General features: G+C 41.2%; 1 protein-coding gene across 1 annotated transcript in view; it reads right to left on the bottom strand.

Moving 5' to 3' along the window:
* The window catches only part of Chn2 (chimerin 2), a 298944-nt gene that overhangs the window by 140844 nt on the left and 130525 nt on the right, over positions 1-27575 (bottom strand). Inside the window, exons 2-3 of the mRNA XM_004652770.3 lie at positions 23693-23731; positions 2681-2736 (exon numbers count right to left, since the gene is read on the bottom strand). Of these exons, the coding sequence (XP_004652827.2) occupies positions 2681-2736; positions 23693-23731 (95 nt within the window). The remainder of the gene's footprint in view (positions 1-2680; positions 2737-23692; positions 23732-27575) is intronic.

Genomic DNA, 27575 nt, shown 5'->3' with positions numbered 1-27575 from the left:
GATACTGGAGCAACTAGCCAGGGACCAGGGCAGAGGGACTGATAGGAGAAAGGCTGAAGACAAAAGAAGAAGACAGCAAAGCAAAGTAAAAACAGAAGGCATGGGCTGGAGGGATGGCTTAGCGGTTAAGGCTCCTGCCTGCAAAGCCAGAGGACCCAGGCTCGATTTCCCCAGGACCCACATTAGCCATATGCACAAGGGGGCGCATGCGTTTGGAGTTCATTTGCAGTGGCTGGAAGCCCTGGCACACCCATTCTTTCTCTCTCTCTCTCTCTTTCTCTCCCTCTCTCTCTCTTTGACTCTAATAAATAAATAAGAAGAAAAAGGAAATCTTAAAAAAAAAAAAAACAACAGAAGGCATGGACTCTTTCTAGCTTACTAAGATGCAAGAAGTCACAGTTGAAATGAAAAGCCTTATGACTTGCAAGTGCATTAAAAGCTACACTGTCTGGTTCCATTGCACAAGAGAGGCACTCTGTATTCATTAGGCAGGTCTCCAAGCATACAGGTGTATCTCAATGCAAAGTGGTGGTTCACTAAATACTGCAATAATCACTCCCAAAATGCCAGGTCCTAGGAGGACCAGCAACGTGGACATGAGTGACTCAGTTCACATTGCACTGGAGGACTAAATGAACTGAAGCTGGGCTTGCTGTCACCTCTCTGAGCAGTTCCTCCAGCAAAGGCAACCCCTCACACCTGACATCTGCCTGCCTGCTGAGGAAACAGAGCTGATGCGGAGCCACTGCTTGTTAGGCTGCATGGCAGAAGTGGGATGTGGACTCTTCAGGGGCCAGCTACCTGTGGAGTAAGCACCCATCGCAACACCTGCTACTGAGTCAAATTGGTAAGGGTGGAGAGCTCTGTACATGAAAGATAGACAAGAGGGAGGGAAAACCCACACGCACCATGTCCTTTAGTGACAGAGTGGTAGCAGATGAAGACTGTGCGACACTAAATAGACGCACAGTGGACCCTGAGCTCCGGGACGTCTGAAGAGCTTTCACTTAAACACTAGGAAAAGTTTCTATGAAGAGCACACAAATGAGCCATTGCTGCTGCTAACAGACACCTGGCTCTAAGGGCAACTGACATGACTTTCAGAAACAAAAATGTGTTCTCTCACATAGATACAAACCTAAAGCCTTAAACTGGTTACATCATAACTTTGTTCACTTTCATTATGACATTCAAATTGCCAATTTCTAAGTCTTTTCTGTATTTCAAATATATGGACCAAGGCTAAAAATAAGCTCTCCCAATACTTTTGCTGAATATGTGAACAATGACTATTTACTGTCCCCTAGTGTTTCAAGTACTGGTAGGGCTCAAGTTTGTCTAGAAAACTTGTCACTACTCTAGACAAAACTTTTAGATTTGAATTCTTATTTATATTATTATTCTATTCTTTAGCTCAAGATATCTAAACCCTCTCCATCTATATGCATAGTTGTCGTTTCTTCTGACAGAAGAAAATGAATGAGAAGTAGAAATGAATGGATTTTTAAAATTAGTTCATTTAAAATTCTTATTGAGGACACTGTGACTTTACAAATCTCATTTAAACTATATTTATCCTTTCTCTTATTTGAGTGTTATTGAATTACCAAAGGAGAGCAGACTGAGGAGTTAAGGACAAGATCACATTGCCAAGTAAATGGGAACTCATCTGGATGTTTTCATAACCACCAGTTCTTCTTTCCTCTCTAGTGATATTCCTGGGATAAGTCTAATATACTCTCTATTAAACTCCCAATCATTTGATGTCAGCACCCTACTACAGGAGTAACATTTTATGTAGAAAATAATTCAATAATTCATGATGTTAGCTCTGGCTATGGGGATACATGTACCCAAGCCTCTGAAACAGGTTCAAAGTAGACCCAGAAAGCCCTGATGTTCAAGAGCAAGTCCCAAGAGTGTTTGTTGATTGGAACCTTTCTCCCCTCTCAAAGCCTGCAAGTACATTACAGGCTCTCAGCTACTCTATATTTAATCAAAGTAATAACAAAAAGACACAAGGACCCTAGGGACTTCAGTTTGAAGGATATTAGTTTGTCTATTAAAAAAACCTGGTCTGGAAAAAATAGAAACTAGTACCTTCATCCTGCCTTTCAAATCTTGGTGGTTCCCCAGATGCTGAGAAAACCGATTCATGAAGGAAGACCCAGGTAATTTTAGTGGGCTGGCTAGAACTTTTATGAATTGATATCATTTGAAAGCCATTTCCAGGATTAAAATATAGTTACTTTTCATAAAAGGCTTTAATTTTAAAATATGAAGTAAATGAAAAGATTTGCTAATTATGAATGTTGAAAGTACCCAGATATTTATCATGCTCAATACTTTGCTTGAAACATTTCATAATTAAACATGCTGAAGTAGTCAAAACAGAAGTAACACAAACCATCAGATTACACATTGTGAGGGACTTACATGGATATTTAATTCATCTCTTCAATGGTTAAAAATGTAAGACTTCTGATTCTAAGTTAGTTTCTAAGCATTGAGAGAGCATCCAATTTCAAAATACAGATTATGAAGACATTCAATTTGTGACACTCCACCAAACGGTAAGAGAAGTCAGCTCCCAGGAGACCTGCATCCCCTGGCATGATCAGCACAGTGCTGCCAGTTCATCGTCTCTGACAAGGAACACCAGGAAGAGCTGAGTACTGACCTCCCGAGGACAAATGATCCTCTTGGGACGAGGTGCTTCTTGCTGCAACTGATACACTGCCAAAAACACAAAAAGATGATTATGATGAGAACGCTGCAGCACAGCTTCAAAAGGCCCACCTCCATTCATCTTTGGAACGAGCATGTAAGAGACAAAGACAGCTCAGGCACGTTTTCCAGGCTGGGTGAGGTCAGATCATTTATATGGAAATTAGTCACTGTGAATGTAAACTGGTGGAATTGATTTCTTTTTACTCTTATAAGGCAAATTTAGTTTCATAATTGTTACTAGCATTGTTCATTTTAGGGATTTCTTGAAAGACCAGATGCAACTAAAATTCTTTTGACTGTTTCAGAAATGAAATTCTACTTGCGAGTGAGTATCCCTGAATTTCAATGTTCATGGCTCCTGACACTGCTGGGGACAGGTGGTGTCAGGAATGTCATTCTCTGAAATGTTGCACTTATGCTCAGAGATAATGGAATCTGTGAGTGAATGAAGCACCAAATCCCTCCCTCTGTGACACACACACACACACACACACCTCTGCCCAACCTATCACCATGCGTTCATGTTTATTTTAATATTTCCCATCCATTGTCATTCCTCTTACCTGGATCTTTTCACATATTGAATAGTAACTGTTTGAACTTACTTTAATGACAGATTTCAGTCTCTAGTTGGAGAAAGTAGGTAACTGTATACAATACAGTTTATTAGACAATTATCTGTTATATTCAGGCTACGCATTTCCTTCTACTTGGCTGATCTGATTACATCCTCACCTCCCTCTTTCTCTCCCTTCTCCCTTTATTCCCTTCCTCCTGAGCACAGTGGATTCAGCTCAGGGCCTTACACCTGCCAGACCACTGCTTTGCCAATGAGCTGTACCCACTGTGCTCTCTGAGGACACAGCTGCCCTAGGCCAGGATGTTTGGACTCCACTTGCACAAAAGTATAGGTATAAAACAAGTCAATTTAAATCTTATATTCAGAATCTTGAAGAGGAAAGAATAATTTTAGATAGAAGAAACCCATAAAAAGATAAAATCAAAATTACATAATTTCTTTCAAGAAAATATAATAAGTATGAATATGCAATTTATTCTTAGACCACCAAATAAAACAGCATAAAGCTAATTGAAGGGCAGTTATATAGACATAAGTATGAATACAATGAAATGTATTTTGTAACTGTGGCTTCTGATGCCTATAGCTCTGTGTGGCTGTTTTCTTACCTCATTAAGTATGGACTACCCAGTGTTAGCACAGAGGGGGAAACCAGCTACCTCTTCCTGATGATCTTCTGCATTTCTAAGCATGGGGTGCTCACACTAATGATGCATATGATGACGTAAGAATGATTGTACCCATATGCAAAAAGACATTAGAGCCTTTTGGCACAGGAAGATACCAACAGTAAATGACAGCAAAACACATGGCCTCTAAACAGCTGCCTGGCTTGGAGGAAGATCCTAATGGAGAAGTGTACAGAAGGAGTGGGTGGAGGAAGGACCATTATTGTTTAGGTGTACGTTACACAGCCAGGACCCATGTTTCCATAGGCTTCTGAGCTCCCATCATGCTCTCTGCCTCCCTTGAACTTGGCTTTTCCTTTTCCATAAGTGGTGTGGCCACCTCTTCCTGTGCCTAGCCACTGACCATAGTGGACTTCCAGGGCTTCCTAGGCCGCTTCTTCCTCTAAGGATCCTCATATACTTCATACTTCCATGCAAAAGGTCACGTCTCTGCTCAGAACCCAACTCCAAGTTTCAGACCATATATCCAATATCCTAGAGGTCCCTCAAAAAGACTTCAGATTCAACATGTCAGAAGTAGAACTCAGGATCCTTCCTTTGAGGAATCCTGATATCAGCAAAGGTGTTACCACCCATTGCATCTCTCCAGCCAACTTCTGATTCATCCACGACACCTAGATGGCCAGTTTTCTTAGGTCTGTTCACTCCTCTGTATCAATTTCACCAACACTCTACTTCAAGATGCAGATTCTAAAATCCCTTCACTTGTTACCTACCTGGTGGATAGATTATTTTAAAATGAAAATCCCAGCTTTATGGCTTGCAGAACTCTCACTGCTGCTGGATGAAGAGCAGAGTCTCTGTCATGGGGCTTGGCCTCTCATGTCTGGCTTCACTATACACTGTGTTCAGTCTAGTTTGTTTCCTTTCCTTCCCAAATACATAATGCTCCATTCAACCTCAGCACTTCTGTGCATGCTGTTCCTTCTGTCTGTAGTAATCTCTTCTCCTCCTCCATCCCCAGTACTCTGTCTCTCATCATCCTGACTTTATTTCAGATAGTGACTGTGTGAGGCAGACTTCTTAAAAATCTCTCACCACACCAAACCACAACAGCTATTCTGTGCTCTTATAGCCTGTGTTTTCCTTCATATAATTTATCTCGTTACAATCCTGTCATTATTTGTATGAATTCTCAAAACATTGTCTTTCCTTTAGAAGAAAATCTCAGTGATATGGGTGGGACACCCCTCAATATGGTTTGTTAGGAAGGCTCACGAGGCCCCCAGACAATACAGTCTATTGCTGATGCTCTTGGTTGCCATCCAGAACTAGAGAGTAAAATCCTGTTGCTGAAGACACCACATCTTGTGGTTGTAGGACACTGAGAAATCAAGCTGTAACTGAGCTGGAAACCGTCTGCTGGCTAGCCGCCACAGAGCTACAAAGTGCTATGCAGGCTGCTGTGGGAGAAAAATCATCATCATCCTTATCCAGCAGTTGATCTTGAATGCAAAACTACCAACCAGGCAAGATGTGACCACTGGTTGAATAGGGGCACATAAGTTAAGGGTGTTAACCAACTTCTCACTGTTTGGATTTGAGGCCTGCTCTATGAGAAGGAATTCATGCCTTGTACTTAAAACCAAGTCAAAAGCCTATAGATTGGAAGGTCATAAGCCCTGGGGGGAAGTTACCACTAACTAAATGGCTAAATCAAACTCGTTACAGAAGCTTCTTTTTCAGATGGCAATGACTGAGGAAACCCACGACTCATCAAGGTGATAAGAAGAAGTGACTCTCTCTCTGCTTCTTTCTTTGTCTGTCTGTTGCTCTGAAACAAATAAATAAAACTAAAAAACAACAAAAAATGAATAAATAAAAATAGGCTGGGCATGGTGGCACATACCTTTAATCCCAGCACTTAGGAGGCAGAGGTAGGAGGATTGCTCTGAGTTCGAGTCCAGCCTGAGAGTACATAGTGAATTCTAGGTCAGCCTAGGCTAGAGTGACACCCTATCTCAAAAAAAAAAACCCAAAATAAATGAATTAATTAAAATAAAAAAAATAAAGATAAGCTGTCTTCTTCCCCTATGTCCTGAGTCCTGCCATGAGTAAAGGAATCATGTTTTCTTTTGCCTTATATTCTAATTGTAGTGTTAGTTGAGGAACTGCATCTATAAATCAAATAAAGCCATAGTTTCTATTTGCAAGAATGCTTCCCACTTTTGTGAGAAATCCAAAATAAGAAGTATTTGTATGAAGTAGGACAGTAAGTGCAGAGCTGGCAAGATACCAAGTGCTCAAGTCCTGTTGGAAGGGACAGATGAGTGAACTATGGCACATTTCCCAGTGTGCGCCCTTCTCCTGTGGTGAAGATGATAAAGCTCTGCACCCTGACATGGGATGGTCTTCAGGGTGCTCTCTTGCATTAAAATGCCAGGTAAAGATATACACTATGTAGTTGGCCCCTAGTACCCCTGTCTTCCTTATCTGAGGATTCAACTTAACACTGACTAAAGACATTTGGAAACAAATTGCACCTGCAGTGAATATGTACAACTTATTCTTATCATTATTCTTTAGGCAATACTGCATAACAGCTAAAGACTTATATGTAGCAGTCATATTGTAGTAGGCATTTTAAGTCACCTAGAGATGATATAAAGTATATGGGAAACTTTGGCTGGGCTACATTCAAATTCTGTATCATTTTGTAGAAGGAACCAAATCCTCTTCTGCTCTTGGTACCTACAGGGGTCCTAGAATCAATCCCATGAATTCTAGTGGACTATTGTATCAATATATGCACACACATAGTACATACACTTTTATTTTAAGAAAGGAAGTAAAGTAATAACATGCATATTGGATATGTTCACTTTTTCTTTTCTCTACATCAATGAACTCTGAGACAAATGTAGAAGTAATAAAAACAGTTATATTCATGGAATACAAAGCACTGGAAGAAAGAGCCCACCCATGTACATCTTAGTGTAGTGTTTTGATTTGGGGACCATGTCACTTACTTACAACAGGAAGGAAATGGCTCTGAGAGATGGGATTAGAGAAGCTTACAGGTGAAAAGAGGGAACATGAGCATGAGCTGGCCCAGGACAGAGAAGTAACTGTGGACATCCTGGCAGCTCTCCCTTCCCTCAAACCCTCAGGAAGGCTGCAGGGAGCCCCTTTGTTCCTCTAGAAGTTCTTGTGTGCCAGCTTGCAGAAGGATGTTGCTGTTAGGAAGTATAATGAGAGCCAAGGAGGCACTCCTCATGGGCAGAGGTTTAGATGCAAGTGGAAACTCCTGCCCACTGTCAAGGTTTTTTCAAGCCAACACTTATACGTAGGGGGGAGGATGGCTTTGTAAACACTGTGTGTAGTGAAGGAGAAAAGGAAGGAACTTGTTGCAAGGAAGAAGTTAATTTTAGCTAAATGCTCCTTTGCAAGACACGTGAGCATCTGCTGTACCACAGAAACCACCATTGTTGCATTATGTGGAGGTTCTGAGGATGAACACAAGAGAATGGCTTACTAAAACCCACCAACATCTCCAGAATAACACTTGAGTCTTTCCCAAGGGCCCAGAAAATACAGCTGTATATCATCATTCTTGCTTTATAGATGAGGAAAGAAACACAGAGATTAAATATTTGCATCGAGGCATTCCACTACACTGTAATCTTTTGATTTATTGAATCTGTGCCTCAGATTCTTTGTTGCTGCTCCTTCCATCCGCATGGCTGTTTCCTAATATCCAAATAATAATAACTCACTGCTTTCTTTCAGGTTGCTACATAACACCAGGGTCAATGGGGTAGAATCTTGCCCTGTTACTCTGCTCCTTCAGACTGTTGCATGTTTCTTCAGTGCACTCATTGGCTGAAGTGCTATCAATACGTGAAGCATAAATATTTTATTTGTTTTATATGCCACCTGCTTTGATCACCTTGTAAAAGGGACTATTCTCTGTCTACTGAAGCTTCCCAAGCTCTGAGAACCATGTTGGTCACTGAGAAGAAAGTTGATACACATTTGGTGAATGAATGCACTGTAGTACAAGGCCCATGGGCCAAAGACTGTGCCTCCAAGGAGACTGTGGTCCCACAGGGGAGATGTGATAGGAGACACAATGTCTAGAAGAGAAAATGAGGGATAGAGCAGGGATACAGGCATAGGAGAGAGGATGAGGCATGGAGAAAGGTGCTGGTATAGAAGAGAGAGGATGAGGGATGGAGAAAGATGAGGGATGGAGAGAGGATGAGGGGTGAAGAATAGTGCTGGTAGAGGAGTGAGAATGTGAGAGATAGAGAGAAAATGAGGGACGGATAGAGGATGTAGGTATAGGAGAGGGAGGGTGAGGTATGGAGAGAGGATTCAGGTACAGAAGAGAGGATGAGGGATGCAGAGAGGATGCAGGTACAGAGGAGACAGACAGGATGAGAGATGGAGAGGGGATGTAGTTACAGGAGAGAGAGAATGATAGGTGGAGCAGCTAGAGTGGAAATGAGGTGTGAATCACTTAGTGTGGCCAGTGTGGCTGCCTTAACAAGGTGTGTATTTTATTAGAAGACCATATGGAGCTGGAGGCAGGGAGAACTGGGAATTGAGGAAATAGTGACATATTTTTAGTAGGGAGGCAACATGACCTGAAGTGTCAGAAGAACTATCATAGAATAAGAGCATTCAGAACAGCAGAAGTTGCCATTTTCTAGGCACTAATATGTAGTACCTATTTTCTGTGAATCTTGCTCATAAACTTCCATGATAATTTACTGTCTCCTGCTAATAAAGCCATGGAGATGCCTGCTCACTTTGATGACAGATACCAGACCAGAACCAAATCAAGATTCAAAACCTGGGTTTTGATTTGTCCAGAGGACTTCTGGGTAAGATGACTGCATAGGAGTCACACAAAACCAGCCTATTGAAGGATTTAAGCAAAACCACAGCAAAATACACCTTTCTTCTTAAAAGTGAAGATGTATAGTTTTTTATCAGCCACAGTGGAGAAGCAGGAGAGAACAAGACCTACAAGAAAGGAGGAAACCTACCAGAATCCTGCAGAGGTGCTTGCAGACCGGGCAGATCCTTGAATCCACCCGGCCTGTGCCCACCTGCAGAAGCAAAGACCAAACAAGGGGATCTTCCAACCGCATCAAAGCCTGAAGGGGAGACAGCAGAGATCAGCTAAGAAGCTGCTGAAAGGGATACAGGCAGGACTGGCAGAGCAAGTCCAGTGCAACCGCAGGCTTCCTGCACTCTCCCATCCCCAACCCGACAGAACCAGGAGTCTCCAGAGAACACATTCAGACACTGGCAGCAAGGTATCCAGCACAGGGGATCAGAGCACCAGCTCCACAGCACAGAAAGGAGGGATCAAGGTGGGCACCCAGCACTGGTGAGATTAGAAGCCACCCCAAAAGGTAAAGATGTTGACTGACAAAAAAGCAGGGACAGGGCTGGAGAGATGGCTTAGCGGTTAAGTGCTTGCCTGTGAAGCCTAAGGACCCCGGTTCGAGGCTCAGTTCCCCAGATCCCACGTTAGCCAGATGCACAAGGGGGCGCATGCGTCTGGAGTTCGTTTGCAGTGGCTGGAAGCCCTGGCGCGCCCATTCTCTCTCTCTCTCTATCTGCTTCTTTCTCTCTCTGTCTGTCGCTTTCAAATAAATAAATAAAAATTAAAAAAAAAATAACTCTTAATATCAATGGCTTCAATGTCCCAACCAAAAACACAGGATTGCAAACTGGATTAATCTTATTTTCTTATTAATCTTATTTTCTATGTCAGCACAGGTGATGGGTTACATATTTGGGTTGGCTTTACCATTCTCAATTAAGCTGCATTTGGGGGTTGACTATTGTAGCTTTTGATGCTTTCAGATTCATAGAGCTTTGTCTTTTTCTTCTGTGTTTATTGGGGGACAAGGTCTAATTCTAACACAGGCTGGAACCCATTTCACAACAGAAATCTCAGCCTCCCAGCAGACAGGATTAAGGGTATAGAGCAACACACACCCTTAGGGATTTTGGCTTTATGAGGGTATTTGTTTGTTTCAATCCCCACATTTGCATACTCTGTGCTGGTTCTTATTGAATGTGTATATTGCTCAGTTTAATTTTAGAATTTTGGCAGTAAATTGCTCCATCCAGCCTGCTAGAATGGTTGAATAGTAGGCAAATTCAACACCTAGGATGACTTCTGCAGTTGAGCTGGAGTACAAGAGCTGCACTTGGCTCCTTAAACTCCTACTCAGAAGGAACGTAAAGTTGGATTTCCAAGTCTAAGAGCACTGCATATAATTAGAAAACCCAAGCATCAAATCAACTAAGAATGTAAAAATCACTACATTATGATACAAGAAACACAAAGAATCAAGACAATATAACCCCACCAAAAATTATAAAGCCATGAGAAATAATCCCCAATGAGACTGTTTTAGATGGAATGCCTGACAAAGGTTTCAAAATATATATATATATTTTATATATATATATTTTTATATATATATATATATATATATATAAAATATATATATATATATATATATATTTTATATATTTATAGATATATATATATCTATACCCAAAGAAATCAAAGAAGAAAATGAAGGAATTAAAGAAGAAAACAAACTGCTGGAGGAGTTCCAAAAGAACACAGAAAAGCAGCTTAGTGATATAAGGAGGTCATTATAAGACATGAGTAGGGAAATAGAAATACTGAAGAAAAACCAGTCATAAATTCTAGCACTAAAAAACACTGTTAGTCCAATAAAAACTCTGTGGAAACTCTCACCAGAATGATGAAGGACAGAATAGAAAACCTAAACATAAAGACCAGGTGGCAGTTATAATACAGTCCAACAAACAGAAAGACAAGCTAATAGGAAGGTATGAGTGGGAATTTCAAGATATTTGGGACACCATGAAAAGATCAAACATAAGAATTCAGGGTATAGTAGAAGGAGAAGAATTTCAATCCAAAGGCATTGTAAGAATTTTCAACAAAATCACAGAAGAAACATTTCCCCAAATTGGGAAATGCCAGTGCAGCTACAGGAAGCTTTTAAAACACCAAACAGACAAAACCCAGAAGGAACCTATCCTCGCCATATTATAATTAAACTTCTAAACATGCAAATCAAAGAAAATATATTGAAAGCAGTTAGAGAGAAAAAGCAAGTCATCTATAAAGGCAAGCCCATCAGGATAACAGCAGATTACTCAACACAAACTTTAAAGCCAGAAGGTCTTGGAATGATGTATTCCAAGTTCTAAAAGATAACAACTGTCAACCAAGATTACTTTATCCTGCAAATTTATCTATACAAATTGAAGGAGAAATAAGGACATTCCACCACCAAAACAGGCTAACGAAATTTATGACAACTAAGCCAGCTCTACAGAAAATACTTGAAGGAATCCTTCATGCTGAAGAGAAAGCAAAACACACACATGAGGAAACAGGTAAAAATAAGCCATACTCAAATTTTAGTTAAAACAAGACAGTAAGGGAAATCAGGAAGCACTATAAAACAAGAAGAATGGCTAGAATAAATATATACCTTTCAATAATAACTCTTGGGGCTGGAGAGATGGATTAGTGGTTAAGCGCTTGCCTGTGAAGCCTAAGGACCCCGGTTTGAGGCTCGGTTCCCCAGGTCCCACGTTAGCCAGATGCACAAGGGGGCGCACGCGTCTGGAGTTCGTTTGCAGTGGCTGGAAGCCCTGGCGCGCCCATTCTCTCTCTCTCTCTATCTGCTTCTTTCTCTCTCTGTCTGTCGCTTTCAAATAAATAAATAAAAATTAAAAAAAAAATAACTCTTAATATCAATGGCTTCAATGTCCCAACCAAAAACACAGGATTGCAAACTGGATTAAAATGCAGGATCCTGCTGTTTGTTGCCTCCAGGAAACTCATCTCTCAATAACAGATAGACACTATCTTAGGGTGAAAGGATGGAAAATAGTATTTCAAAGAAATGGGCCTAGGAAACAAGCAGGAGCTGCTATTGTAATATCTGACAAGATAGACTTCAAACCAACATTAGTGAGGAAAGATAAAGAAGGTCACTTTATCTTGATTAAAAAAATACTCCAATGGGAGGACATTACAATCCTAAATGTATATGCATCTAACATGGGGGCTCCCAATTTCATCAAACAAACACTGTGAGACTTAAGGTCACAGAGAACACCAAACACAATTGTAGTAGGTGATTTCAATACCCCACTCTTACCAATTTATAGGTCATCCCAGCAAAACATAAACAGAGAGACATCTGGATTAAATGAGGTCATGGAACAAATGGGCCTAACAGATATCTACAGAATACTCCATTAAACACTGCAAAATATACATTTTTTTCTCAGCAACACATGGAACATTCTCCAAAATAGACCATATGTTGTGTCATAAAACAAATCTTAACAAATATAGGAAAATTTGAATAATATCTTGTACTTTATATAACCACAATGGGATTAAACTACAAATCAGCAACAAGAAAAATTACAGACCATACAGAAAATCATGGAGACTAAACAATAAACTATTGAATGATGAATGGGTTGTTGAAGAAATCAGAAAGGAAATCAATAATTCATAGGCTCAAATGATGATGAGAATACAACAAACCAAAACCTTTGGGACACAAAGCAGCCCTAAGAGGGAAATTTATACCTCTTAGTGCCTATATTAAGAAATTAGAAATTTGGTATCACCCAGATACCAAAACTAGATGAAGACAGAACAGAAAAAGAAAATTACAGACCAATCTCCTCCATGAAAATAGATGCAAAAATTCTCAAAAAAAAAATACTGGCAAACAGAATACAAGAATATATGAGCAAGATCATGCACCCTGACTAATTAGGATTTATCCCAGATATGCAGGGATGGTTCAACATATGCAAATCAATAAATGTAATACACTACATAAATGTACTGAAGGATAAAAATTCACATGATTATCTCAATAGATGCAGAAAAGGCATTTGATAAAATACAACATCCCTTCATGGTAAAAGTCATACAGAACTTGAGAACAGAAGGAACATATCTCAACATAAAAGTAGCCATTTATGGGCTGGAGGGATGGCTTAGCAGTTAAGGCATTTGCCTGCAAACCAAAGGACCCAGGTTGATTCCCCAGGACCCATGTTAACCAGATGAACAAGAGGGTACATGAGTCTGGAATTTGTTTGCAGTGGCTGGAGGCCCTGCACACCCATTTTGTTTCTCTCTTTCTCTTTCGCTCTCTCTCTCCCTCTTTCTCTGTCAAATAAATAAAAAACATAATATCTATTTATGACAAACTTACAGCCAATATAATACTAAATGGGGAAAAACTTAAAGCATTTCCAGTAAAATGAGAAACAAGATAAGGGTGTCCATTGACCCCACTCTTATTTAATGTAGTACTGGACATCTTAGCCATAGCAATAAGACAACACATACTCATAAAAGATGCAAACTGAAAGGAAGAGATCAAATTATCTTTATTTTCAGATGATATAATTCTATAAATTCTATACTTAAAGGGCCCTAACGACTCTACCAGCCAACTGTTAGAGATGATAAACACTTTTAGCAATGTAGCAGGATACAAAGTAAATACACAGATATCAGTAGCTTTTCTTTATACTAACAACAAATATGTGGAGAATGAAATCAGGGGATTACTCCCATTCACAGTTGCCTCAAAAATAAATAAATAAATAAAGTACTGTGGATTAAATCTAACCAAGGATGTGAAGGATCTCTACAGTGAAATTTTAAAACACTCAAAGGAGAAATTGCAGAAGACACTGGAAAGCAGAAAGATATCCCATGTTCTTGGATTGGAAGAATCAATATTGTGAAAATGTCAATCTTACCACAAGTAATCTACACATTTCTTGCAATCCCCATTAAAATTCCAATGGCATTCTTCATGGAAATGGAAAAAAAAATCCTAAAATTCATTTGGAAGCAGAAAAAATCTCAAGTAGCCAAAACAATTCTGAGCAATAAAAATAAGGCTGATGGTATCACCATATCCGATTTTAAGCTAGTTACAAATTCATAGTAATAAAAACAGCATGGTAGTGGCACAAAGGCAGATGTTGTAGATCAATAGAACAGAATAAAGAACCCAGATAGATGTTAATCCAGGTAGCCATAGTCATTGGATTTTTGACAAAAATACCAAGAAAATTCATTGGAGAAAAGAAAGCCTCTTTAACAAGTGGTGTTGGGAAAACTGGATATTTATATATATGTAGAAGGATAAAATAAATCCTTGTCTTTCTCCATGCACAAGAATCAAATCCAAATGGATCAGGGACCTTAATATCAGACCTGAAACTCTGAAACTGCTAGAGGAAAAGGTAGAGGAAACCCTTCAACATATTTCTGTACGTAAGGACTTTCTGACTATAACCCAATTGCTCAGGAAATAAAACCACTAAACAATTGCTGGGATCTCATGAAATTACAAACCTTTTGCATAGCAAAGAACACTGTGAATAGAGCAAAAAAGCAACCTACAGAATGGGAGAAAATCTTTGCCAGCTATACATCTGACAGAAGATTAATAACCAGAATATACAAAGAACTCAAAAAACTAAAAAAAAAAAAAAAATCAAACAATCCATTTAAAAATGTGCTATGGAACTAAATAGAAATTCTCAAATTCTCAAAAGAACAAATACAGATGCCATATAAATATTTAAAATAGTGTTCTACATCCTTAGCCATTAGGGAAATCCAAATTAAAACTACATCTCACTCCTGCCAGAATGGTTATCATCAAGAAAATAGTTGACAATAAATTCTGAGGTTGTAGAAAAAGCGGACCCTTCTACACTGTTGGTGGGAATGTGGCCTGGTACAGCCATTGTGGAAATCAGTGTGGAGGTTCTTGAGACAGTTAAAGTAAATTTACCATATGACCCAGCAATCCTAGGCATAAATCCTAAGGACTCTTCTCACTACCTTGGTGATACTTGCACAACCATGTTTATTGGTGCTCTATTGACAATAGCTAGGAAATGGAACCAGCCTAGATGTCCATCCACAGATGAATAGATAATAAAAACGTGGTACACTTACACAATGGAGCTCTATTCAGCAGTAAAGAAAATTGAAATTATGAAATTTGCAGGGAAATGGATGGATCTGGAAATGATTATACTAAGTGAGGTAACACAGGCCCAGAAAGCCAACCATCACATGTTCTCTCTCATATGTGGATCCTAGCTACAAATGTGTAGACTTGTGTGTGGCTGGAACCAAAAATTGGTAGCAGAGGCCAGTTAATGAGAAAAAAGCCTCTAAAGGAGGGATGAGAGGGAAGGACTTAAGAGGATGGTATTATATATATATATGTAAGTAGAAGAACAGATTACAGGGAGTGGAATGGCCTAAGTGAGGCCAGGGGAAGAGATTGAGTAAAAGAAGGGGGGAGGGTCAATCAAAATTCTTGATATTCAGAATAAGACATATGAAATCCTACTTTTTTGGATAATGGCACATTCAGAAGCCATAAATTGTTACTAGAAAATTTTCAGTGCCAGGGATGGGATACATTCCAGTGAGTTGTTGGCCACGGAGGTCCCTGCTGCCTCCAAAACATCACAAGCTATTGCCAAGGCCTTTGGTTTCCCACAAGGAAACAGATGGTAAGTAAGACCCTATTGCTGAAGACTCCACATGCCTGGGTGGCAAGATCGCTGAGAATTCAAACTGGGGCTGAGTTGAAACCTCCTCCCTGTAGACCAGTCTACTGAAAGCTGAACTGCGTGTAGCCCTATGGGAGACAAAAGTCATCAGCATTGAAAACAGTGGACAATGGAAGCCTCAAATTTGGCCAGCTAGGGCAAATGACTGAACAGGTGCAATAGTGGCATGTCTGCTCTAGGGGAAACTAACTGCTCTCTAATTGGACTGGAGGCCCAATGGGAGGGAATGCATGCCTGGTACTGAAAACTTAGTCAAAAGTCTGTGGCAGGGAAGGTCATGAGTCTTAGGGGTGTAAAGTCTGCTCTTTTCTGGTTAAATGCATATATTATGCTCACCAAACTGCCCAGTAAGCACCACACTTACTGTTTATATTTATATATTAATGCTACTATCACTTTTGGTTAGAGAAGCTTCTCTTTTCAGATGGTGGTGACTACTGGGATGACCCAAAAGGCTACATAGTGCTGAGAAGAAGTGACAGAGGAGTGCTCAGCACTGAAACATCTCTATCACACCCTCCATGGCTCAGGGCCCATTCCAGAAGAGGTGGTGGAAAGAATGTAAGAGCCAAAGAAAGGATAGGTCTCCTTACATACAACTGTCCAGACAGATATTGGCCTCAATATCAATGACCTTGTGTTGCTTAGCAATACCTTTACAAGACCCTTATAATAAAGGAAAAGATGATGGCATCAAAATAGAAGGGATACTAATAGAGAGGGGGAGGGGATATGATGGAGAGTGGAGTTGTGAAGGGAAAGTTGGGGAGGGGAGGGAATTATCATAGTTTATTATATGTAAGGATAGAAGTTGTCAATAATGAAATTATACATTAAAAAAGCTTTTTACTCTCTATAAAAAAAGTAAGGGTTATTTCATTTGTCCTGGAGCTAACTTACTCTCAGTTGGAGAATCTGCTTCTCTTTTTCAGATAGATGCAGATCCTAAGGAGAGAGCCACCCTATCATACCTCAAAAGGGCCCGGGCTGAAACTAAGGAAAATTGGCGAAACAAGCAAGGGTGCTGTTTTCATGATGAACCGGATACCAGCACAAGGGGGAAGGAGATAAACACAGAGAAAAATCAACTCCTACCAAATCAGAGAGCCAGAGACTTAGAGGCCTCCAAGACATCACTGAAGCAGACCAAAAATGAACCCAACATGGCTCAGGGAAATCTTGCAGAAGAGGGGGCAGAAAGAATGTCCGAGCCACATGTTGGGTCAGGGTATGCAGAGACATTTATCGTACTAATAACTGTGGGCTAACTCCACAATACACGACCCAGATACCTCAACAAGAGAGGCCAATGGGGAGGGGGAAGGTCACGGATGAACCTAATAATGGTACCAAACTGCCTGTATTTTCTGAATAGAAAACTAATTAAAAATTAAATTAAAAAAAAAAAACTTTTAAAAAATTTTGGCTCCATCAACCAGTTCTCCAACATGGATGGTGGAAGGTACCATGTGGGGCTGCTCACATGAGAATCTACGAGAAGTTTCTTTAAAGTATAGACTCCATCCTGGCAATGTGCATCTGTCAGTGTGGCAAAGGATGCCTGAAAATCTGTTCCTTTCAAACCTTTTCTCAGGATATTCTAGTTCACACTCAGGAGTAACATCACTGTCTTTCCCTCACTGAAAAGGAGGCAGATGAGTGACAGAAGACAGCCTAACTTCCCATCCATGTCCTTTGCGACTCTTATGCACTAAAGACAAACGCAGTACCTCCTACCTTGACCTAGAGCAGAGAGCAGAACCTGGAGAAGAGGGAAGGGCTTCTGCAGCTGCCATCCAGGGAAGATGCCTCTCCCTCTTGCTCCCTCAGAAGCATATGCCACTAATTGATTCTCTATTTCTTAGTCACCAGGTCTTAGAATCCACAAGATTTGCTCAGGTATTCTAGACAGCTTGTTTGCTGTTCCAAGCAGAAAAAGTTGGCAACTTGGCACAGGGGGCTGTGCAGAATGTGGACAATGTGTCATTCTATCTACCCAGATGATGATGTGATGGCCAACTACAACTAGAGACAAATAGAAACCAGCCAAGTTCCTATGTTAGCTCCCAATAAGAGCCTGCCCATCAGTTACAAGGTTACCTGTGACAATACAAATAGCCAATGCACACTAATGTGACTGAAATATGTCATGTAATCTGAGTGTCACTTCCTGATTTTTTTGTTGTTGTTCAGCCAACACATTTCCCAACCAAAATGTAACAATGAATGCCACTTTTTAGGTAGTTCTTTTAGCAGAGGTGTGACATGATGGAATTTGCCTCTACAACAATGACCCAAATATGTTCCAGGCACCCCCAAGCCCTAGGGCTCTCTGGCACTGAAGGAAGTGCTCCCACTGGAGTAAGTTGTTTGTCAGGGTGAGGGGTAGTTTCTGGGAAATGTGGAGAAGAGGATGACAGCTCAGATTCACAAGAGATCTAAGGAAGATTGAGAAGGCTGATGTGTTTTTGGTTTCTTTTCTTTTTTTGGGGGGGGGGACGGGGACCTGGGAACAAAGTCCACATATCCTGTGGATGACATGAGAAAACCAATACCCTGGGGATGCGGAAGCCAGTCCAGACCCATCAGCTTTTAGGAAAACTTGCGATGCCCCTGCCGTGCATTTCCCACTAATGAGGGCTTCTGGGTGGGACATAAGCAGCATTACTGTGTCTATCTTCCATGCCTTTCCAGCACTCATGGAAAACTCTAGAGATGAGTGGAGAATAACAAGCACTGGAGCTGTCTTCCTTGGCCCAACGTTACCCCTCTACACCTGTTTTGGAAAGGATTGTCTTGCTAACAGAAAGACACGGTGACAACCACAAGTATAAGGCTCACGGGTGTCGAACCAGGGGCCAGGCATATGCATACATTAGAGAAATGTGTGGGGAATGAGAACTTCTGGACCCCTACTGTTGTGACTAAGAAATCTGTACTGGGAGCAAATAATAATTATTATAAGCACTCCTTTCAGGTAATTTTACTGCAATAGCTCTGCAAAACAAGGTTGTGCAGTTCCAACTCCTATTTCAGAAAATGGGCGAAAGTTCTGCTGTCCAGAGAAAAGATCCAGAGAGAGCTGTCAGCCCCAGCACAAGCTCTCTGATTGGCTTCTGACCTTTTAGAATAGAAGGTCTTAGAGTATCCCTATGATGGCTGACTTTTGAACCCTTCTGTTTGGGTCATACTGTTCTAGCTTAAAGTTCAAAATGTGACTTTGTTATTTATTATTATTATTACTACTATTATTATTATTGCTATTATTATTATTATTATGTGGTTATTTTCAAACAGAGAGAGATAGAGAGATAGACGTACCAAATGGACATGCCAGGGTCACCAGCTACTGCAAACTCCAGATGCATGCACCACTTGGTACATTTGGCTTTATGTAGGTACTGGGAAATTGAACCTGGGTCATTAGGGTTTGCAGGCAAGCAAACTACTGAGCCATCTCTCCAGCCCTGTGCTTTTACTTTTATGTGAACTTGAAAGTGTCTTTTTTTAAGGGCATTTAATCCAGCTTTTCTCAATGATTTCATCATAATTTGGGGGTTTCTCTTGATGGTTGGGTTTAAGTGTATAATATTTAGAGATAAGATCATCCTATAGGAAAAGTCCAGCAAGTAACAGAACAAGCTTCTTGGAAAAGGAGACAAAGTATTCTCTAATCCCTTGAGGAAGAGAAGGCAGGAAGTTAGCACCACCAAGTGATGACATGGTTCCTTAAGTCATATTCTGATCTCATGTACCTGCATAGCATCAGGTATAGTATAAGGCAGAGACTTAATACACATTTGTTGAATAAGTTAACTAAAGAATACCATATTCTGTATGCAGTCCTAGGATATTTGATTTATAAAGTTCTTTACACTTAGGTGTTCATGTTTGACATGTGGTTATATCCCCAGCATCCATTCATTCCCACCTTGCTCCTTCCATTGTGACCCCATGCTTTCCAGCCATGGGCATTGTATAAGATTGACCTGGCAGTGACTATTAATCAGCTTAGGAAGGCTAGGAGATTCTAACACCCTAATCACAGTAATGCAGTCAGAAGTAGGAAACATAGGCAAATTACAGCTGAAAATTAATTTTGACACTTGTTTTGAAGTGTTAATAAACTAGTCTCTCCCTGTGCCAGCTGCTCTTGAGGGAAGAAGCAATATCCCTGTTAGCATTAAAAACCATGCTCAGAACATGGCTGAACAAGTGGTGTTCAGAAGAAGAATCACGGGGGGTGTGGTGACATCATTTGAGAGGCTGGTGTAGGCCATATCTAAAGCCAGAGCCTCTAGATATTTTCAGTCAGTCTATGGGATGGAGTGGAATGTTCTGTTCCAACTCTGCTACAGGTAAGAAGAAAGCATTTGGTGGAAGAATACAGATTTCAGAAATGACAAGCTAGTTAGTTTGGCATCAGGGTCTAAAGTCAAAGGAAGATTTGAGACTATCTTGAAGAGCAAAGCTTGGTGACTCCTGAGGTTCAAAATGGGTTCACCAACCAATTATTCTACAAAAAACAAATGTCATATTCTGCTATTTTGTTGGACAATGTGGCAGTTTAAACTGTTTAGATATTTAGATGTACCTCCTGAGGTCCTGCAATCTCTCATGTGCCTTCTTACAATCCTGGGGCTACATAACAGGTCAGCCTGTTTGGCTGGGCCCTCTCTTATCCCAGCGGGTAGAAGAATGGTACTTGGCCTTTGATGAGAGAAGTTTCTTTTTGCAATTGGTGGTGACTATGGTGGAGAGTCAAAACTTCTCAAAATGCTAAAATAAGTGTTGAGTATTCAGCACTAAATGGGCCATCTGTGTCACTCAGGGGACACTGAGGAAGAAAATGTGAGAGCCAGAGGATGGGAAGGAGTGCTTTGGGGGGGCAATGTGTAGTGGACATGAAGTGAACATTGCACCCCTGATCTCACAGTGACTCTTGTTACCGGCACAAGACCTATACAGTATTGGGCCCACCAGCCCTCTGTCATGCGTAGATGGTAGAGAAGGGCAACAAACTCCAACTACACACAAAAAACCCAAGACAGCCAAGCAGATGAGGGGCTAGTTAGTGAAAGGGGAACAAGGAAAGGGGGACAAGAGAAGGTAACAGGACAGGATTCTGATCAAAATGCATCATATACACATGTGAAAATTGTCAATACAAAGTTAAAGGGCTGAAGAAATGGCTCAGAAAGTGAGAGCACGTGTAGCAAGCATGAGAGCTGAGACTCTCTGAGGCCCCAGGCTCCCAGGGAGCACATAAATGGCCAGACATGGCCACACAGTCCTGTGGATAACAGCGACTGCAGAATCCTGGGGTTTGTAAAAACTGTGGCTGTGTGTTCAGAGAGAGACTCCGTCCCAAAGAAATATGCAGATGGGTGATAAAGGAAGGGCATCCAGTGTTCTCCTCTGTGTGTGTCTCCACAAGTGCACACAGCTGCACATACCAGTGCATATACCACACACACACAGACACACACTCCACATGCTCAAAACAGATGCTTAAACATAGAGAAGAGTGGTACTTGGTTACTACAATTCCTTTCTGTTTGGAGTTTATGGGCTTTCTCTTTTACTAGTCTATAAATTGGAGGTAAGTGTGGGCCATATGGTTTTCATTGCTGGCTCCTAGTACTTATCCTTGAATGTTCCAACAGTGTTGGGGTGTCCATGGGTGGATAGTAACATTGGAACACTATGGAGTAGTGTGAGCCTGATTACAAGACACTAGGCACATTTACAAGGGAGTAACACTTAAATTCAAAGATTTCACGGGCCCAGGATGACAGTAGGGAGCTCTTTCTCAGTGCTATTCTGTAGCAACTTGGCCAGCATGCTTTTCTTCCTGAGGCTGACATTCTCCCCTTATTTTTAGAGATCTGTCTTACTTGAAGCTCTCAAATAGAGCCCAAATGACAGGTGGAAATAACAGAGAAATTTACATATGTCATTCAATTTCTATTAAATAGTCTGAACCATCCCTTTTGCCAGCATACCTTTATGATCCTAGAGCAAATTAAAAAATACACAACTGATATCCAAAAAACAATCAGTTAACCCCAATATATTAAGGTTAAGTTGATATTGTGGACATGTAATTAGCAATGCTCTTTCTAGCTTCATTAGGACAAAAAAGTACTTCTAAGAAATAAATTGGGTGGCCCAAGGTCACTTAGAAAACAAGAAGATTTTGAGCCGATGCCATGCTTTTGCTTGAGTAAAGCTCTTGGCAGTGGCATTGGCTCAACAAATATTTATTGGGTCATTAATGTATGCAAGGCTATGTGCAAGGGAGTGTGCCAGGCATGTAAGTCATGGAACATCCAATACCTCTCACTATAGATACGTTGTTGATTTACTGTCAGAGCACTTCACACTCCATTAGGAAACAAACAAACAAAAACATCCAATTACTGAGTCATTAGCAAGGCGTTTTAAAATCGAAGCTGGGAATGCAGAGCAATAGATTGGAAAGGCCCTTAGAGACCCAGCAGAGCCCCTTATTTCACAGATGGGAGGACAGACTCATGTAATAAAGCAGGAGGCGCCTCTGTACGTGCTGCACGGAAAGCTGAGAGCTGGACATTTGTGAAGGAAGCCAGCCACCCAAAGAACACCACGGATGGCAGAAGGCCATTTGGACAAAGCCACAAATGGCCTGAATTCTAAGCACTGTTTTAGATCATGAGAAGGATGTACCTTACAAAACTGGCAACGGATAGACATTGGGAAGGATGGGAGGACTGGAATAAGATGGGGCTGATTTGTGGGTCATGGGAAAAGCTGACTCTCAGATATATGTATTTCTCTAATATTTATTTTTATGTTCCTTTGTATTGCTTTTGTAATAATATACACATATGTGTGTTTGTGTATATTTAATATATAACCAGTCAAGCATACTTTATGATAGAATAGATACTTAGAAATGTGTTGTTGTGCAATTTCTGGTTGTGTAAATCCCAGAGTCTACTTACACAACCCTAAATAGTACAGCCGACTGTACATATGGACTATGTGGTGATAAGGATAGCCTATATGATCATATGCAGTTGATGTTATCCAAGGTGTCATTATGTAACATGTGATAGTCAGACAGACATGTAGATAGTCTGTCTACATTATTAAGTAGGTAGAAGAAACGTCTTGGAGACTTGCAGGCTGGGGGTTAGGCTTGCCTCTGGGTCTCACGGTGAAGGCCACCCACCACTTTTGAAAAGACTTTGTTGCCCGGTTACTTACCTTTCTTTATACAGGAGGTAGAAATGATGGTGGTGTCAGGGCAGTAATGAGAATCTGAGACTTAGTGGCTCAGAACGGTGGCTGGCTCAAGTCAGGGCCTCAGTGGGCAGCAGCAGCAATGGTAGCATTAATAATGGCAGCAATAAATATTATGGCTGCCTAGCAGGAGAGCCTGGAGGCACACCTGTCCCTCTCTCCCTCAGCATGAAGCATTTATACCCTACTACAGTCTTTCCTTCACCAAATATATAATTCTAGGTCAAGCGTAGGACACCAAGGAAAAAGAGAGATTGGAATGGTGGCCCCTGCCTGCTTTCATGAGGGGACCTTCAGTGTGGCTGACACTCAGATGTGACCTATGTCTCTCAGGAGTCACCCTTAGTGACCAACCATTTTTCACTATCAGTTCATGTGTTAAACACTTCATGTCAAATGGTATTATAGTCTTGGGATGATCAGCTAAGAGCAGTATTAACAGATGTAAATACGTTCAACCCTGATGACCAACTCAATTAAAATAAAGTCTCAGGCTGAAAGTAGAAGGTATCTCTCTCTTCTGGATTTTCCTGAAGTGAATCTCAGGTGGATGACTGTGGGGATCTTTTACAAGGAAGTCTAGGTAATGCTCTCTGATGGTTGTGCCTCCTCAGTGGAAAAGAAGAGCTGGGTTTTTTAGGGTTGTGAAATGGGATCACTTGTGTGCATATCACCCCAGCAAGAACCCTTCCAGAAGGCAGGCCAGCTAAAGATTTCCAAAGATTTTAATTTCTGTACTCACAGTATGATTTCCATATTGGAGGCTGGTATTCTTCAGCATCTAGAATGAAAAGAAAAAGATTGCCTGTCAGATTGTGGGTCAAACTGCAAACCTGTGTCCTCTCGGGAGGAACAGTGGTCTGTCAACCACACCCAAATGTAGGCCTCAGAGGACTTTCTGTTCACCAAGAGGTCAGCTCCAGGCATGAGAGCAGAAATACACATAGGTAACTTGAGGTCCAATGCTACATTCTTCATTTTTCTCTGACAGAATCAACTGCTTAACCATTTTTACAGAGTCTAGTAAATCAAAAAAAGGTTTTAAAGACATTAGCTTGATTGTGCTCCCTAGTACTTCTTTCAAACAATATTTACTCAACACAGCACAAGACAGATGTAATTTATCTCAGAGTCTCCAATCAGACCTTCAGCCCATTTATTAAGACTTTGGGGAACAATGCAAAGTGGCAAGCATGTCATATAAAATGTGTCAAGTTGTACAATCAAAACCACCACACTCCTAAAATACTGCCTGGCAGCAGAGACAAGATGCTTCCATTGGAATTGTATTGGCTCCTTGAATAAACTCCTATATGTGACTTTGAATAGAGGCCACCCTGAGACTACATGGTGAATTCCAGGTCAGTCTGGACTAGAGTGAGACCCTACCTAGAAAAAAAAAAAAAAAAAAGAATAAAAATAAAATAAAAAGAACACTGTACTTGTTCAAGCCTGTCAGCCATCAAAAGTGCCAGGTTAGCGAGTCATAACAAAGCAAGAGGATGACATTGTTCTTCTCACTCTGGGCGTCAAGGGCAAGAAAGCTGCTTGCCGACCCAGCCTGCTGTGGTGATGGCCCAGCTTCTTGTGCCCATGAAGTTCTCAGCCGGAGGCGTGCACAGCCTCCACACCAGGCAGAACGGCCTTCGCCCGGGTCGGGTGCGGGTCAGACGACATCTAGATTCTCCACTTCAGCTCTGAGGTCTTTCCACTCCCAGAGCAACCCACAGCCCGTCCCGTCCCTACATTGCCCCTCCTTGGGCTTCTGTCTTGCTAAACCTTTTCTAGCTTTGTGCAGGAAGATAGTTTGAGAAGAATTTTCTCCTTGAGAAACATTTGTGCTACTTCTTAAACAAACAAACCCCAAATGGTGAATTTCCCTGAAATTCGACTCTACTACACTTGTTAGCTTAAATTAAATGGTCTTAGGATGAATATCTGGGGCCTATCCCACCACAGTTCAGCCACAGTGACTCACTCAAGCACGGAGCGCTGATGATTTATGTTGTTATTTAGACTCTACTTGCCAATCACCTGCATTAACTTAATAGTTTTTTGCCAAAGAAAGAGAACAATATCTTACAACAGTCAACTTTTATCTTAAATAAGCAGCTAATTACATCCTATATGCACTGTACATTCATTTTAAAGGGTCACACAAGCATCACAAAGGCCATTCAAATCAAGTTAGTCAACTTGCTGAGTTTATAATAAAATTCCATACCTCCATCTCATGCCTCTTTACCAGAAGAGCTAGGTCCTATATGCTAAAATGCAGATAACATCTTCAAAAATATTTTTCAAAGGCACACACACCACATATTGTATATAAATTATATTTTTAAGATGCCTCCCATCCAGACCCATACTGTTTTATGATTTCAGTCAAGTTGTATCCTGTAAAGCAAGCACAACTGCAGATCCGAATGTGGTCATGATTGTTCACGTTTTACCTGTTGAGGGCGGGAGGTCCCAAAGCCAAGGAAGTGACCTGTTGGTGTGCTTCCTAGTGTACTTCCCAGGATCTGCCAAGACTTTCTCCTCTAAAGTCACAAGTTGAAATTAGATGACTTCTCACTGTCCATGTCAGTCTTGTCCTAAGGAAAACATACAATTCTGCTTCCTCGTAAGCAGCGGTTCCTCACTTAGTCCCGTGCAGGATTCCCTGCGCGTTCCACAAACAAATTTCCCTTTTCACTTGTTCCCTGTTGTCAGCACAGCTCAGATGTAACGAAAGCTGCCTACATATATTGAAGATGGCAGTACCCCCTGGCATAGAATCCTCCAACATCTTCCTCTGTGTATGAAGTCAGCTATACCGTGTCCTGCAGGGCCCTTGCTTGGTCTGGAGCTTGCCCCCTCTGACTCCACAGCAGATGCTCTGCCCTTCCACCCCACCCTCTGCCACACGGGGCTTCTCTGTGCACCTATCACAAGCCAGGATTTCCCAAGTCCCTAGCCTTTGCTTTGCAGTAGGCCTTGGCATGGCTCATTTGCCCTGTCATGTAGGACACAGCCCAAATGTCACCCCCCATGGGGCCTTCCCCCTACCCTGGTCCCTCTCCTAACACATAGGATGCATGGCGATTATTCGTTTACAGCTACTATTACTACCTGAAATTATTTATTGATTTGCTGGTCTGTTGTGACTGGTTTCACACCATTATTTGTCAAAATCCATAAAATAAGACATTTGCCTCATTTTGGCATCACAAGCCCAGAGAAGGCTGTCTAATATACATAAGGTATTCAATAAACAAAAATGAAGCTGCATGGATGATTACTAGTGCTCATAGCTGCCTTCCTAAAAGCTGAAACTAAAATGTGTTAAAGAGGTGAAGAGATCAGTGAACTCTCAGCTTCAAGCTCTATCTCTTCAACTACTTCTGAGTAACATGAAGTGGGTCCTTTCAACTCCTAATCCATCTCTTAGGGTATCACAGGGATTATGTGAGATAGTGAAGATGTGTTTTCGGGGTAGTGCCTGGCAAGTCATAACTTGTCCCTCCACAATGTCCCCTAATGTGGCTATGCCACCATTTCTGTGACATTGCCCTGTCCTGATCTGGCCCAGGGGCAGCGTTCCTGCCTCTCCTCTCTCCACTACAGCCATTTGCCCCAGACTGAAGCCTGGAATTAGCTCCAGTGCTATTGTGATGGAAGATTTTTCTATCCTATCAAAGAATTCAAACCGAGAAGCCATTTGTCAGGCTTCAGTGGAATGACTAATTATGCTGGCCTTGGAAACACACTTCACAAAGTACTAAAGCACACTTCAGAGGCTGTGGTCAAGGGAAAAAGCAAATATTTTTAATATGTTGGAACAAGTCTGTTCACCTCCAATAACACCCCACCAACACACACTATTTTTTGAATCTATTTATTTATTTATTTGACAGAGAAAGAGGGAGAGAAAATGAGAAAGGGGGGGGGGAGAATGGGTATGTCAGGGCCTCTAGCCACTGCAAACAAACTCCAGATGTGTGTGCCCCCTTGTGCATCTGCCTAACGTGGGTCCTGAGGAATCAAACCTGGGTCCTTTGGCTTTGCCGGCAAACACCTTAACCGCTAAGCCATCCCTCTAGCCCACACACACTATTTGTACCAATCTCACATAATACTTTGTAATGGCCATGACTTACTTCACTGTTAAATAGCCTGGCACTCTTTTCTTTCCTTTTTCTGCAGTTGTATTTCTTTCTTTTTGACAAGGTCTCACATAGACCAGGCTGACCTTGAATTCCACATGTAGTCAAGGATGATCTGAACTTCTGATCCTCCTGTTCCTGCCTCTTGGAACACTGGGATTACATATTTACCACCATGGCCAGTTTGATGGGTGGCAAAAATGGAGCTCAGGGGTGTCAGGCAAGCACTCTACCCATGAGCTACTCAGGGTCCCTTAGCTCCCCTTCCTTACTTGGCAAGTGAGAGAAATGAAACATGGAATTGTTAAGTGTCATCCTCAAGGTTATAAAACAAGTTAGAGGCAGAAGTGGGAGTCTGTCTTGCAGACTTGGATGCATTAGTCATCCTTGCAAGGCAGACCCCTTTCCCAAATTTGCATTTATTGAAATCAAGGATAAATAACACTAACATATAAAAGACTTATTATTTTAATTCTT

This window comes from Jaculus jaculus, chromosome 16, assembly GCF_020740685.1.
Source record: "Jaculus jaculus isolate mJacJac1 chromosome 16, mJacJac1.mat.Y.cur, whole genome shotgun sequence".
Classification (NCBI taxonomy): domain Eukaryota; kingdom Metazoa; phylum Chordata; class Mammalia; order Rodentia; family Dipodidae; genus Jaculus; species Jaculus jaculus.
The sequence above is the reverse complement of the archived record's forward strand: the minus strand, read 5'-3'. Positions and strand labels throughout refer to the sequence as shown.